The following is a 15,410-nucleotide window of genomic DNA, read 5'->3' as shown; positions in this document are numbered from 1 at the left end:
GGTACTATACTAATAAAAAGACGTCAGTATACGCGTGTTTCTTGGACCTGTCCAGTGCCTTTCATTTGGTCTCCTACGACATCCTGTGTGATAACGCTTATTACATATGTCATTTGTGATTTGAGCGATGTAATATTATTTAACTTTTTCTTCCTTCTATGGACAGTTTCGAAATTTCGCACATGTCTAAACATTAATGAAACATCTGAAAAAATAGTTGACGGCTTTGTGTGATAATGGCTGCCATAAAACCCGGTGATGTGTCCGAAGAGATTGCCCGGACGTCTAGCGCTTTTTGAGATGTAGGTAAAGTTGCTTGAAGATCAAAAAGGAAGTAAATAAACTTTTTCAAACGAGTAAACACCAATGGAACTTCCTTTATTTTTTCCATCCTCTAAGAATGGAACACGGTAGCAATAGATTCGGAAGACTCTGTGTCCTACATTACCTCTACGAATATTTAAAGACATTATAGGTCCGGACTCTGGAGCCCATAATATCAAATCAAATTACGTGGGGCGCACTATAAGTTTCCGGAATGAATAAGAAAATACTATAAATGGTCAGAAATGAATTTGTTTCTCAAAATATTATCCGCTAGCGTTAATGCACTTTTTCATATGAATGAACCAATTTTGAAAATATTTATGCCACTCCTCCGTGACAATCTCTGAAACATACATATTTTTCATACTCTTCGACAGTCTCTTCAGGTAATGAAAATCGTTGACCGCGTCTTAATTTTTGGAAATAAATAAAAGTCACAAGGTGCCAGGTCGGGACTGTACGCAGGATGGCTCATAAGGTCAACGTTGTTCACCTTCAAAAATTCATTTGTCTGTCTGGCCGTGTCAGAACTGGCATTATCGTGGTGCAAGATGATACGGCGTTTACGGTTATTTTTACAGAGTTTGTCAATAATTTCCGGTAAACAAATAGTCGTATACCAATCACTATTCACGGTACAACGATTTTCCAAAGCAACAGTAGCCACGTGTCCAGTTTTATTAAAAAAAGAAGCAATCATCCGCTTAGAGACACTTTGCACGCGCGCCACTTTGATTTGTTTCGGCTCATCTCGAAAGACCCATACGCTCGATTGCTGCTTTGTTTTTGGGATCGTAACTATAAATCCATGTTTTGTCACCTACTACAATGTCTCACACCAAATTTGACGCCCCTTCGTTGAATCTGGCACCAAGAGACGCGATCCATTTTTGAGCCTCAGTCAAATTGTGTGGGCTCCACGGAGAGCACAGCTTTTTCACACCCAAATGTTTGTGTAGGAATTTATTTATTTTATTTATTTATTTACTTTGAATTTGACATGATGAGTAGGGTAGCTTCGTCTAAGATGTCGCATCCGATAAGAGCACGCAATGTAGATTACCGAGAAGTTATTTACATTAAGCAACTAAGTTCAGTGTCATTTTGTAGTGCTAGGAAGATTGTTTTGCGGAAAAATTATCAAAAGTTATTGAAAACCAAGAAACTACCTAAGTGTGAACATTTTGATGTACCTACTAGAACTATTTGGTATTTTCAAATTGTTACTGAGACTAAACTAAGCATATTCTTTTACATTGACTTTGTATGAAATCGCCCAAAAACTCGTCTAGAGGTCAAACTGCAAACGATTTTGGTCACTTGCAACATATTGGATTAGTAGCAGTTTTATTCTGGAATGGCTGAAGTGCGCAAGAGCACGCAACTCGACGTGTTGGAAGAGTACGCGCGTAGTCTCATACCAATTTTTTAGAATAGTGTACTTCTGAATAAAATTTATGCCTCGTTCTAAATCAACGGAAACATTTGCGAGAGTCTATTATTTTTAAAGGTTTAATAGACCTGAGACATGTGCTCCGAATGTGTCTGAAATATCGGCTGCAAGTGCGCCTGAAGCACCACCACCACTCTAACTGAGGTATGTCCGTGCCACAAGTAGACTCATCTCAGCTCTCCATGAGCCAAAGGCATGGGCCTTTTGTCACGGTATGTATGGACATACCGTGACAAAAATCACATTACCAGAAAGGTATGGAGGTGATTCTTGCAACTGATAAACGAAATCCTATCAAAAAAGGTGTTGCGTACTCTTGCCGACGCACATTTTATCAATTACAACCACACTATTAAATATAACTACTTTTCACGTTAGTATGTAAGTCAGATAAAGTAGACTACAAATAAAACAATAGGTGATTTTCTAACACTTTTTGTTTTCATTCTACACGGTCTCAAACCTTAAGTGCGTCGTCTTAAACCAGGTTACTCTAATGATTGTATTTAACTCATGCCTATCTATGCCTAAAGATGCCCGAATCTCATGGTTTGTCACATGCCTGTCTGTTTTGATCATACCGCTCACAGCATCGGTGTTTTTGTTGTTCGCAGCATTGGACGGGCGACCATCACGAAATTCGTCACTGAGATTCACACGATCGCGTTTGAATTCTGCAAACCAGCTATAAATTATCGTCTTGCATGGTGCTTCATCGCCAAAAACTGTTTGAAGCTGAGCGAAGCTCCGCTGAGCTGTTAAATTACAGATAAAGTCGTAGAAAATCATACTATGAAAATTTTTACGAGTTAAATCCATGGTGAAGTAGACAACCAATTTCTAAAATGACGTCATAATGTAAAAACAAATGACAGGCAGACAAAACAAACGGTATTCTACAGCCAAAGAATTCCATTTTCAAATGTTGTAATTACTTTTTAAATATTGTTTATGAAAGTGGCCAGTTCCGGAAACTTATAGTGCACCCCTTGTAATCTTTATTTCGTGGGTAAGCATTTTACACTTGAAATCGTCACATTATTTAAACTCTACCGCTTATTCATAAGGCAGATTCCCCTGAGAAGTATGAGCAAGAAACTCCAGAGGTTGCTCTTTGTAAATAAACATTTGTACACATTTATCATTTACAATTTTTTTTTCACACATCATAAGATCGAGACTTCCTCCAAGAGCTAAACGGGTTACTACCACGGATTTTTGTCATCCAAGTACACAGAAGTTTGTAAATTTTTGTTTCGCCATAGCTTTAAACCTCGTGAATGGCAAATTTTGTATATTAATCGGAATCTTGTTATAGAAGCGTATACGTTGCTCCTTACGTGAATTTGTGACTTTGTGAAGACTACTATCAAGAACAGCTAGTTATTATTTTTATTCCTCGTATTAATGTTATGTCTGTTACTATTTTTCATAAAGAAATTACTATTCTTCTTAACATAAATTACATTTTTATAAATGTACTGTGACGCTAGTGTAAGAATGTTAATTTCCTTAAACTTATCTCTCAAAGATACTCTTATACATTCGCTTATTACGTCATCGATCTTAGATAACTTACAGGTACACAAATTGAAACGCTAAACTAAAAAGAGACGCCGATTGACTCTTTCATATTATTTTTTATGATAGATAGAGCAATGAGCTCTAAAAGATGAAGCGTGTATCGCTTACCCACATGTTTGTTAACATGTTAGTGTTCATGTTAACATTGCAATGTTAACAAACATGAACACTAACGTGTGAAAAAATGTTGCACTCGTTTTATCTCAGTTTTTATATTATTTTATTTCAGACTCATGTTATGACCAAAAAGTATCGCGATCGCTTTTCAAAGCTCGCTGCCCGGACGCAAAAACAACCATTTTTGAAACTTGTATCTTTTTATTTCACTTAGTTATTAGAAAGCTAATTTTAATTCTGATTTCATACAATGAAATAATTTTATCTTCGACTTTTAGTGGTTGGTAAATGACGGTAAAAGCGTTTGCGCACTACGTGCGATCCGTGTCGTCGCGAATCCGAAAAATAACAGTCCGAAATAGTCGTAGCATTATTTATATGATGGATTGTGTACTGAATCCGAATTCTGTCTTCCGAACTCGAAAATACCTTTAGTTCGGAACATTATTTTCGCGGACTGAAGTAATTATTCAGTAATCACTTTTATAAATAAATAAAAATTGCCTGAAAAGTCAGTTCAGCAGGTACAGGCAGGAAAATTGTATTCAAAACTTTTGATTTTTTCTGCGTCTTCATATGTACTAACACTGTCAAAGTTGACGGAGATGGAAAGGACAAATAGTTAGTGATAATCTCAAGGTGTACAAGCGATAATCGTATTTTCACAAAAACTAGTGTTACATAAATTTGTCACTAGTACTACCGTGAATTATCATTTCAGGTGGTGGTACTAGTGAGGAATAAAATGTCCCTAGTACCACAGGGGTACTTGTCGGTGGTACTAGTGGGAATGAGGGGTATTTTCTCGGATTCGTATGGGACTTAGTGCACAAACGACATCCTCTGTCGGTCCAAGTTTTCTAGATTTTCTCGGATCCGAAACGGATACGGATCGGACGCAGTAGGCAAAGGCGCTATTGAGATTTATTGGACTTTTGTCAACATTATTATCTGTAGGTAAACTCAAAGCCCGGATACAGACTATTAACACTCAATGTAATCAGGTTTAAAAAGATTGTAAGTTTTTTTTTAGTGTTGACTGGTAACGTTACTACAACCTCTATAACCATTCTATGTAAATGTGACACTTTTGAGACTAGTGAGCACACGCGATTCGTAGCGCAACCCGGCGAGTCCCTGTTGCATGATCCCGTTGACCCGCGCCGCACGCAGCTCCCGCCGGCACTTCGTCACGTCTTTCTCAGCTACCGCCAAGTTCTCAAGATTGTTCAGCAGCACCTTTCATCAAAATGCTTGTTACCATTACAAAATAAAATAATTAAAAAAAACAACCACAATTATTTAATGGATACATCCTAAAACAAATTTATTTTAAAATAAGTATGTCCCAAACGAATTTAAAATATAAAAATTACAAAGCTAATTTTCAGCATAAGATTTTTGCAGATATTCACACGCAGCTTTCCAAGTCCGTACCATAGTTGGCGAGTTGTAAGTGAACACGTCAGAGCAATAGTAATTTCTTAATGTTTTCAGTTCAACGTCTACACATCCAGAATAAGTGGTATGTGCGCTCTTAGAAGCCATTCGTTCCAGTGATTCTAATAATATTTTTGGTTGATACTCATTTAGCTTTACAAAGTTAGGGCTGATTTGCTCCATTCTAGATTGCAGTGTACTTGTATCGTCATACCATAAACATATTCCAAGGTATTCAGCTAAAGCACGAATAATTTTCCAATCGTAGCGGGCAAGTCCGGGTGGAGTAACAGCCGGCTGTGCAACCTGTGCGCGCCCTTCCATGTTTAAATATGTTCCTCCAGATTCAGTGTAAGCGGACCCGGGCATGATGAGAGTGCTGTACTGACTACCTTTATCTCCTTGAAAGCCTATGTAAATAATTGTACATGTAGGAGGAGGACACCACTTATAAAACAGCTCGTCGGCTCCCAATACTATCAAAACATCTGGTGAACACGCTTTCAATCTTTCAATCCCACCTGGCCGCCATCCAGCTTCTAAAGCAGCAGCGTAACTTGCCTCTCTCGGTATAACATTTACAATACACTCCTTCTTTCTAAACCTAGCAGTACTTTCATATAGTCCCATCAAAATAGGGGCGATTTGAACATCTCCCAACTGCGATACGCCAATAAAAATTAAAGGCTTTTTAGCCTTTTCTAAAATGTCATTAATATTATTAAGCGCAGACAAATCCGAGCCCAAGTAATCTACATGATAGTTATATTCACATTTGGGGCCTATGATATAGATGTCACACTCATTAGTTGTGTATGCTTGCCGGATCCACATATTTAAAATTGGAGCTTCAAAACGAGGATTCGTGCCTATGAGAATAATCTTATCGGCCTTTGCAACATCTTGCATGCTTATTGACATTAAATAACCAGCTCTAATATCGATTCCACTTGGCAAACAAATATTTCTTTCTATGTATGTTTCTTCTGAACCCAAAGCATTTAACAAATCTTTGGCGACGACCAAAGTTTCGGCAGTCGTATGCGGACCAGCTACCGCCATGATGTTTGAAGGAGGCGTTGGGCATATCATTGCCGCTGCTGATTTCATAGCCCAATCCCAGTCTACAGGGCTCAAACACCCACCTCCTATGTTTGCCATGGGCGTAACCAACCTCTGCATCTCCAAGGAATCTATTGCAAACCGACCCTTATCTGAAAGCCATTCTTGATTAATTTCATCGTTCTCTCGAGGCAGCATTCGAAGCACCCTATCAAACCTAGAACATGCAACTATGTTAGTTCCTGTAGCATCAGTGACATCTATGGAATTTGTTCTTTTAAGTTCCCATGGTCTAGCCTTGAACATATAAGGTTTTGAAGTTAGTGAACCGACAGGACATAAATCGATAATATTGCCTGAAAGCTCAGATAGAAACATTTTGTCTACGTAAGTGCCGACGAGCATGCCGTGCCCCCGTCCAGTAGTGCCCAACACTTCTACACCGCAAATTTGTGCTCCAAACCTTATACATCTGGTGCAATGTATGCAACGATTCATTTCAGTGCGTATGAGAGGTCCTAGATTTTTACTCTCCACGGCTCGTTTCCCGTGAAAATGAATTTCAGTAAATCGAGAACGATCACTTCCAAATTTGTATGATAAATCTTGTAAGTCACATTCTCCGCCTTGGTCACAAATGGGGCAGTCAAGCGGATGGTCTGCGAGAATGAATTCCAATACTGATTCCTGGGCTCTTAGAACGAATTCGGAATTGGTCCGTATTCGCATGTTCTTGGCAACAGGCGTAGCACAGGCAATCTGCAGCTTCGGCCATCCTTCTATCTCGACAAGACACATACGGCAGTTACCAGCAATCGTTAGCCGTTCATGGTAACAGAACGATGGCACGGTCACGTTGTTATCTCGTAAAGCTTGAATTATAGAGTAATATCTAGGCACCGACACAGTTTTGCCATTTATCATTAATGATACTTTATCTTTTATGGAGCGACTCTGAATTTTCCTGACGACATTTAGACATTTTAATAATTTATTGCTGGCTTTAAGCATAATAATTTTCATCAAACGAAAATAAAGTTAAGTTGCGTTAGGAATATGTTAATTGATTGGAACAGTATTTCAACTAAGAAGATACAATATTTTACTTGGAAGCAAGACAACTACTAATTATTATTGGTGTCATAAATACAAGATGACTAAAAAGATAATGACGATAAGATTCCATGTCATTTTCATTTCAAAGAGATTTTTATGACCAAACTTTATTAATGTAACTAAAATAGAAGGTTATAATTGATACGATCAAATCAATTCAAAGAAAAATTTCTCCTAAATGTTTGGTATAGAGCCAATGACGTTTTCGCCACGAATTATGGCTCTACAAAATCAGTTTCGAAGCGAATCAGAAGACCTTACGAATTTGTATATGTGCTTCCTGCAGATCTTTGTTTTTAGTTTTGACCGTTTTTGCCGTAGCGCCATCTGTTAGAAAGCTATAAAAGTTTATTTTCACTCAGGCCTTTTTAGCCAGCTTTACAGCTACCAGCGGCTGACAAGAGATCTTTATTTCAATTATGACAACAATTTAGTCGAGTACTTTCATAAAAAATATATAAATAAATATTAAAATAGAAGGTACTTTTCTGAGGACTACCGCTGCTTTGATGATTTTGAAGATCAGCCGAAAAGAGTTTGAAAAAGTTCATGCGGCGTGTAGATCTAACGATCGACTTTCAAGAATTTAGTTGCAGGCGATCATTGGTACATAGAACGTAAATGTACTAAAGAAAAAATATTTTCTCTAGGCGTAGTATATTCGTAGATCATTTATTTGATTTAGGTAAATACTTGGTAATTATTCAGACACCACTTTATAATAATAACAAAGTTAAAAATTTTATCACGACCTTAAAAGTATGTGTCATAAATTAAAAATAAATGACACGATTGACAAATAAAACAAAGATTTTGTAGTTAACCATTAATTTCGTTACTTACGGCTCGCAGTTACTTGTATTCTGAATGTCTCTCGTTTAAATATATTCAATGAATCTCCAAACTTGTGATTTCAAAGTCAATTGGAAGTGGTTCAGGTTTCTAATCACCTCTATAGCGTTTAGACTTCAATATCTTGAGGTCTATTTGAGCTTTTATAAATTTAATAATCTGAATAATTGGAGGGAAATAATTCTTTTTTTGAAGATTGAGATATTGAGAGTCTCAAGCAGCTCGACTTGGTTCGTGTAATGTGTCACGGTCAGTGCGTTGCTCTATGTCACCGAATACCATCCGAATACTAAACATACTTTTGTACAAAGTTTAAAATGTAACTATTTATTTAAGTAACTCAACAACATTCTTACTTACCTGATGAATCGAACTGATTAGTTGTACAAGAGCTTCCTTGAATTGCACAAAGACTTCTGTCGCGCGTTGGTACCTAAGTAACATATATGCAAAATTTAGAAAACACAAAATGACTTAATGTGAAAACATTAAAAGTAAAATAGCCGAACAAATCATACTTGCCAAGTGCATCTATCTATCTTATTGAATATTCAATTCAATTGAAAACATTTATTTCAGGTAAAAATCTATATAGTGTTAGTAAACAAAATAACTTATGATCTAGTATTAGTATTATTTAATTTATAGGGACAATACAGCTATACAATTAAATGACGGTATGGCCCTCAATCTATCTCCGTAGGAGTGGCGAGTCCCACCGATCTGTGAACACACACAGGATGCTGTTGGAGCCCCCGCAGAGGTGCATCAGCGCAGATGGACACTTTTTCCTCATGATGGCCATGAAACCATCTGTCTGAGGCTCGGCAAACATTCCCGATGCACAACACCTCCACGACAGCCCCGTCAGCAACCTGAATGCGTTATTATATTGGACACTTATTATTATTGAACGAAATCAGTCAAGGTATTTAGGCTTTTAGGGGCGACAATTTATAATTTATCTGCTTACATATTTTTTAAAGAGTCATTGGGGTCAAGCGTGCGCACTTATGTAATTTAGGGCTTACATACTGTGCATAAAATATAAGAGTTAGATATGAACTTAGACGATCTAAAATCGAAATGTATTCACTGGATCCGCATGGCGGGAAAGTGTGCGCACCCTTATGGGGTAAGTAGATGCACATGGTGTATGTAAGTGCATTGCTTGCTCACGATCACAAGAAATATAATAGTAATAAAAAAAGTATTGTTTATTAATAAACCTAAATATATTACAATATGTAACATGAAAATATTAAAAATGATGAATTATTATAAGGGTCGTTTTCAGATAACCTCCAAAAATGTGACCCTTTCAATAACTTTTATGTTATTACATGAATGCTAAGCATTATTTATTTAATATGATTGCTTGCTTACTTAGTCTGTGTTACACATAAAAAGACTACTTTACTACGTCACAGTAATAAATAAAAATTAAAAAAGTGGCAATTTCTCATATATGGGAGCCAGTTCCACGTCGCCCTAATTTTAACAAAAAAAACAAAATGAGTTTCTTGGAAAAACAAAATGAATCTCAATTTTTCTTATCACTAGTGTCACTTCAACTAAAAGCCTCCTAATAACAAAAATTCATACCGCATCACCTTCACCCTTCGCACACGTGAGAAGGGGCTCAGTGAACACAGTGAAGTAACCTGTGCATCTCACTAAACTCTATATAATACTAAATCGTTCTCATTCATGTAAAGCAATCTATCTAAATAAATATTAAGTGATAGTTTTATAAACTTTATTGTACATCAATCAGACAAAGGGAATTTTGATTCCATGCTCTTTTACAATGGTCCAGCATATTTTACACACTTGACAATTAAAACTGTATCCAAATATTGTCGCTCTCATTCTTATCTACTTTTAAGTCAAATAGTTACTTTAAACCAAACATTTACTTGACATATAACAATTAGGTATTGATAGTGGTGGTGATGACGGTGGTGACGATGATGATGGTGGTGATAATGACGATGATGAGTGTAGTGATGATGACGATGATTGTGATGATGATGTGAATGGTAATGATGCTGATGATAATGGTGATCATGATGATGATGTTGATGATGGTGATGATAATATATTGATGTACAACAAAGTTTATATGACATTAACAAAATAATTCTTTAGATTTATTTATTAATTACATATAGATAGATAGATGGTCTTACACGGATGAGAAGAATTTTGATACAAGTTATATTAAAATATTTGTTACATGTTAAATGATGTTAAATGTTCTTTTGTGAACGATAAAATGTGTGTTGTAATAATAATTTCTCATTACTGTGCCGTCTTTCTCATTTATGTTTATGAGAAAATCATTCGTGTTACTGCAATCTCATTCGTGTGACCTAAAATATCCTTTTTTTGTTGTATTTAACTTAAATATTTCTGTGATTTTATAATTATTGACATGGCTTGAACTTATTTGTATGTTTAAGACCTTAAAACCAAAAGAAAACAGCGTTTACAAAAAACACTCAAAAAGTGCCATTGAATAAATAGAAAGAAAATATATCTTTTTAACAAATTATCAACTTAGAAACTAGTGTAAGTTTTGGTTTTTTCTTATATAATTCAATGGCATGACGATTAGGCACCGAAATATAAAATAAAAGACTGTTCAAAATATTGTACAAATGAATGAACGAAAATATTCCAGACGGGGTAAGGGTACGCATGCGTACCTTTTCCCTAGAGCACTGAATTGCAAATGAATGATCGCAAAATATTTCGAATCGAATATAACCTGAATCTTTTTAAAGAAATATAGCGTAAATCTGTTCATACTTGAAAAAAAAAACAACTCACTGTTATGAGATAAAAAATACAAGTGCTACTCTGAAATACAAAAACCTATAGATGTAAACAGCAAAAACAGATTTTTGCTTAAAAAGGCTAACAAATGACCACACGTCCATGTGCCAAATCGGAACTAATGAGTCACTCAAGCGCCTTGATTTGACCCAAACAAACCACGTTCCAGAGATATAGCTCCTGCGCACACTTGCCCACTGCGCTCAGTTATCCCAAATGACTCTACCCCTCACACACACAGATCACATAATGTTAGTAGGTTTTGCTAACTTGTGGTCGTGCATGGCGTCGGTGAACGCGTAGTCGAGCGCGAGACGTAGAGTTCGCGCGGCACGGGGAGCCGCAGGCGCGGATAGCACGCGTCGAGCGCCCCGCTCTACACAGCGAGCGCGCACAAGTAGTTGACAGGCGTCCGCACACGCTGCCGTGCGCTCCCAGCCGCTTCTATTGTAAACAAATGTACAAGATGATAAACAGGTGATTTTTTTTAAATTTTATTTGTTTACGTTGAAATCGATGCATTTTTAGTTCTTTGAAGTCTTATATCCAAAAAGATTGAAAAGCGTGGTGTCAGATCTCATTGCAGAATCATACATTTTTTTCTTTTACAAAGGTATATTATGATTTATTATTATCTTTCCTGCTGAACGTAGAAATCGCTACGTCGTCGTCGAAAAATTGGTTCGACCGTGTGTCACAATGGCCGAGTACTCTCGTATTGTTCATGCTAAAGCACTTACTTGCCAACGGAAATAAGCTTCCACGCAGGTAGTGCATCATCAACAAGTCGGGCTGCAGCGTGTGCATATACCGCAGCGGCACGTAATTTCGCACTTACTGAAGCCAGTGCGTCGCGAAGCGCTCCTGCGCGGGTGAGAGCGCCCTCAGTGGGCGTTCCTGGACGAGGTGCACTACCCCAAATTCGATCTGAGGGTTTTATTATTTTTAACTTCTTTGTAACGGAATACATACGTACAGAAAGAATTTCTAACTGTAGTGTTTCAATTTACCGAGTAACTGTTGCAATTGAGTGTACAGGGAGCGCGTGCGCAACATCTGCGCGTGCAACACTCGACGCTCGCGCTGCAGTTCACCGTACCGTGTGCGAAGCCAGCTTAACTCCAATTGGCGCATTTGCTACATCAACATTGTTCAGGTATTAACAGATACATTATCTCACAATGGTATAACTCCACAAATTTTATAATTGTAAAAGTTTGGACGGTTCACACCATAATCACCGATGGCTAGTTATTACAAGTCTTAGACGTACCCTGGATGAGTCAGTAGGGTGGAATAGTGTTCTTTACCCTAGGTGGATATTTATTCTATACTTATTAATTTACCTTGCATCATCTATTCAAGGTAATTAGTTGAACTAATTACCTCCAACAGTGATGCTGGTTTCCGTGACACCACGCGTCGCGCCGCGCAAGCTCGCGCCTATGCGCCGTGTGAAGAGTTCCGCCCGTGCTGGAGCGCAAGCGGGCTCACTTAGTATGTGCTTGTGGCGCGAGATCGCCTATTCAAATCAGCGCGGCGAGCCGCAACACGTGATGTCACAGACCGTGGGAAGCCACCTTTAGAAAGACAAGACCTTCTTCCTATTTTCAATAGATTATTAGCAAACTGAGTTTGCCCTTTGTGAAGATACCCTCAGTAGATGTTTATGTACTTAATAGTACATACACACCTTTCTATTGACATTCGCAACGAAATCTTCATTTTCGGCAGCCAACATCGGTCGTCGATAAAGATCCAAACTTATGAATAACTGTAACAAATAATGTATAGCATACCAAATTGCGAAATTCGTAGAGCAAAGAAAAATAAGATTATATTATTAATTGTTCCAGTTAGTCGCGTGTTTATAAGAAGAATTTTCTCATTTGTAATCCGACTATAGAAGAAGAGTGAACTTTTTATGAAGTAGCACCAACATTAATAATCTACGTTCGGGAAATGAAAAGAAAGCTTTTACCTGATGGAGTGTCTTGGCGTAAGTATCTTTATTTATTCGTTCGCTTGTTGTGACTTCCTCGAAAGTCTTGATTTCCTAAAAAATAATTTTATTTTATTACATTGAATAATCAAATATTCTGAATCTTTATTATGAACTTCTGTTTGTAATGTTTATGTTATTAACTGTATAAAAAGTAACCTGTTGTATGACATCCATCTCAGCAGTAACGACCGCAAGCCTGGCAGCAGGGTGGGACTTCTCGCTACTGGCTATTTCTTCGTCTAGCCGAGCCAGCGCTTGAAGTACCGGCTCGCCTTTTCCAGAAAATTGCCATGGAACCTGAATAAATCCAACGAACAGCAATAATCGACACATTTGGCAGTTTAGCGAACTCGGCAGCAATATACTTAATACACAAGGAAATGCTTTTTATCCGCTAGTCGCCTTCTGTAATAATTAGGTATAGCGTAACCTGTCATTGTAAAATACAATTATATATACTTACACTTGGCAAAGTCGTCACGTTCATAAATATATTATAAACAACTAAATACGTTATAACACAATACCTAAATGCGTTCGTCATTACCCAACAAACAAGCAGGTCATATAAGTGACTCCTTATACGACTGTTAGTCATATAAGGGTTTTAAAGTGGTTAATACCTAACCAGTACAGTTGCATAGACGTTTTATTTACTGACAGTTTAGTTATCTGAATAAATAGTCCAGTAAACGTTTACACAACTAAATTATACGACAATCATATAATGGTCTGAATGAAAACGTTTACTTAACGTCGCAGTCGTAAAAAGGTTTTTTATATGTTAATACTGTCCTGTAAAGAGAAATGTTATGGTTCCGTACAAATATTGTATAGGTAGTACAGAGCTCATCTATTCTAAGGAACCGGAATGTAGCGGATGCATTCTAAATTAAAATATGTATAAAATCGTACTTTGAGACCATTAAAGTATATTATGTTGACGGGTTTTCGGATCATAAATTACAAAATGACATATTATACTTTTATCTAAGCTGGGGTGTGCCCATGCAATTCTGCACCAGTACAATTTTTCTATAAAATGCAAAACTCTGTTTTTTCTGTTCTCATGGCAATGCCTCCATTTGTGTATCCTAAAAATACAATTCATTTTCTTTAAAAACAAAAAGAGATTAACAAACTAAGTATTATCATATACAATACCAATGAAATTAAGTTCCTGTAGAAGTTTAGACCTGCCTCTGTCAACTACACATACAATATCAATTTCAATAATAAACCATTTCAACTTATTTTGTATTTCGACTGTGAACTGCAAACCGGTACTATCCCAATTTTGACATCTTTACAGGATGAAGAAAAAAATTGTATGCATCATTAACATAGCATCTGGTTCATTAAATAAAAATACGGAGTGTACATACATACATGTGTAATAAAAATATTTAAAAACTACGTTTTTTTTATTTAATAAACCAGATGCTGTATAAATGACGCAAACAATTTTTTTCGTCACCTGTAAATTTGTCAAAATTGAGATAGTACCGATTGCCAGTTCACAGTCGATTTGTTATACAATAATTCACACTGGAAGAAGTTCAACGAAAAAGTACTTTATTCAACATTTTAAAACATTTACTCAACTTTAAAATCAACTAAATGGTTTGTAAATGTTACGCTAAACCATTTATAAAATAAAATACTCAGTTTTTTAACCTTTATACGACGTTTTTGTCGAATAAATATTATTTCTGTAGTCTTTGTACGACACTTTGGTCATTTCTTACCCATTATACAACCATTAATTAACTATATTAGTTGTCAGGAAAACCTTTATTTAACCATTACACGACGAAAAGATCGTATAAGTGCGCCAATTTCGCCTTTTATAAATATTTTCTACCTAATACAGCCAGAAGTCGGATGTAAAACATTAATTTAATTTCTATAGGACTTTATTTTGTTAGTTGGGTAGTTAGATAGATGCCTAGACTAGTCATATTCTATTTAGGTATTATTAATTATAAACTTAATAATTTTAACATTTAAATTCGGATACGTGTTATATACAGTATTTATAACATTGATTTTATTAAATATCGTGATGTTTTTAACAGGTTTTGGAGTCCTACTACAGCGAAGAAATTTTTCTTTGTGTTCGAATTTTGTATTAATAATTAAAACAGTATTTGACAAACATCGAAAATAAAATATTTATAATTAACAAATTTTTTTGCTAATAATATAAGTTATTTTGCATATAATATGATTGTTAAATGTGAAAAGCACAGACCATGTGGTGAAAATAGAATTTGGAATGGTTAAAAAAATAAAATAATTGCCTGTAACGATTTATTACCACTTAATAAGGTCTGGAGTTAGATGAGACATCAAAAAGCGAATTACAAATTAGTGTTTATTGAAGCAATATTTTTTTTTAAGTCAAATAATAGCCGTACTCGAAAAAATAGGTATTACCTAAATATATTTGTAACCAGAGATTAGTAATACATATTTTTGTTACTCACATTGTGATTAGACACGTTAACTCTTTGCGAACTCGCCATGCAGCCCATTCCAGCACCATCACCTCGACTAAACGCTTAATAGGTTCTCTAAACTTTAACGACTTATAGCCAAAACGTGCCAAGG

At 36.2% G+C, this 15,410-nt stretch overlaps 1 protein-coding gene and 1 long non-coding RNA gene across 3 annotated transcripts; one reads left to right on the top strand and one right to left on the bottom strand.

The window, feature by feature from the left end:
* Nucleotides 1-3,764: 3,764 nt before the first annotated feature.
* Nucleotides 3,765-13,316, bottom strand: LOC113228500. 2 transcript variants are annotated; one of them, XM_026461830.1, is made up of 8 exons: nt 12,954-13,316; nt 12,774-12,848; nt 12,486-12,566; nt 11,803-11,929; nt 11,533-11,719; nt 11,063-11,236; nt 8,312-8,384; nt 3,765-4,720 (listed from the first exon to the last, which is right to left on the bottom strand). In XM_026461830.1, the coding sequence occupies exons 1-8, from the start codon at nt 13,128-13,130 to the stop codon at nt 4,553-4,555; spliced, it is 1,062 nt and encodes a 353-aa protein (XP_026317615.1). In that variant the 5' UTR covers nt 13,131-13,316; the 3' UTR covers nt 3,765-4,552. The 2 variants fall into 2 exon arrangements, with proteins under 2 accessions (XP_026317615.1, XP_026317616.1); XM_026461831.1 differs by having other exon boundaries at nt 4,624-4,720; nt 11,631-11,719.
* Nucleotides 11,632-12,722, top strand: LOC113228501. The gene is made up of 3 exons (XR_003310314.1): nt 11,632-11,698; nt 11,831-11,948; nt 12,649-12,722. It is a non-coding gene; the product is annotated as an uncharacterized LOC113228501 (long non-coding RNA).
* Nucleotides 13,317-15,410: the final 2,094 nt, after the last annotated feature.

This window comes from Hyposmocoma kahamanoa, unplaced genomic scaffold (genome assembly GCF_003589595.1).
Source record: "Hyposmocoma kahamanoa isolate Upper Pololo Valley unplaced genomic scaffold, ASM358959v1 232, whole genome shotgun sequence".
NCBI lineage: Eukaryota > Metazoa > Arthropoda > Insecta > Lepidoptera > Cosmopterigidae > Hyposmocoma > Hyposmocoma kahamanoa.
Note: the sequence above shows the minus strand (reverse complement) of the source record. Positions and strands in the feature narration are given on the sequence as shown.

Excerpts from the sequence above, each read along its gene's own strand:
- LOC113228500 (XM_026461830.1), bottom strand. The coding sequence starts at position 13,130 with ATGTGTCGATTATTGCTGTTCGTTGGATTTATTCAGGTTCCATGGCAA. Across the intron at positions 12,567-12,773 it reads ACGCCAAGACACTCCATCAG|TTATTCATAAGTTTGGATCT; the intron begins GTAAAAGCTTTC and ends TATTTGTTACAG. Across the intron at positions 11,720-11,802 it reads TCAATTGCAACAGTTACTCG|ATCGAATTTGGGGTAGTGCA; the intron begins GTAAATTGAAAC and ends TAAAACCCTCAG.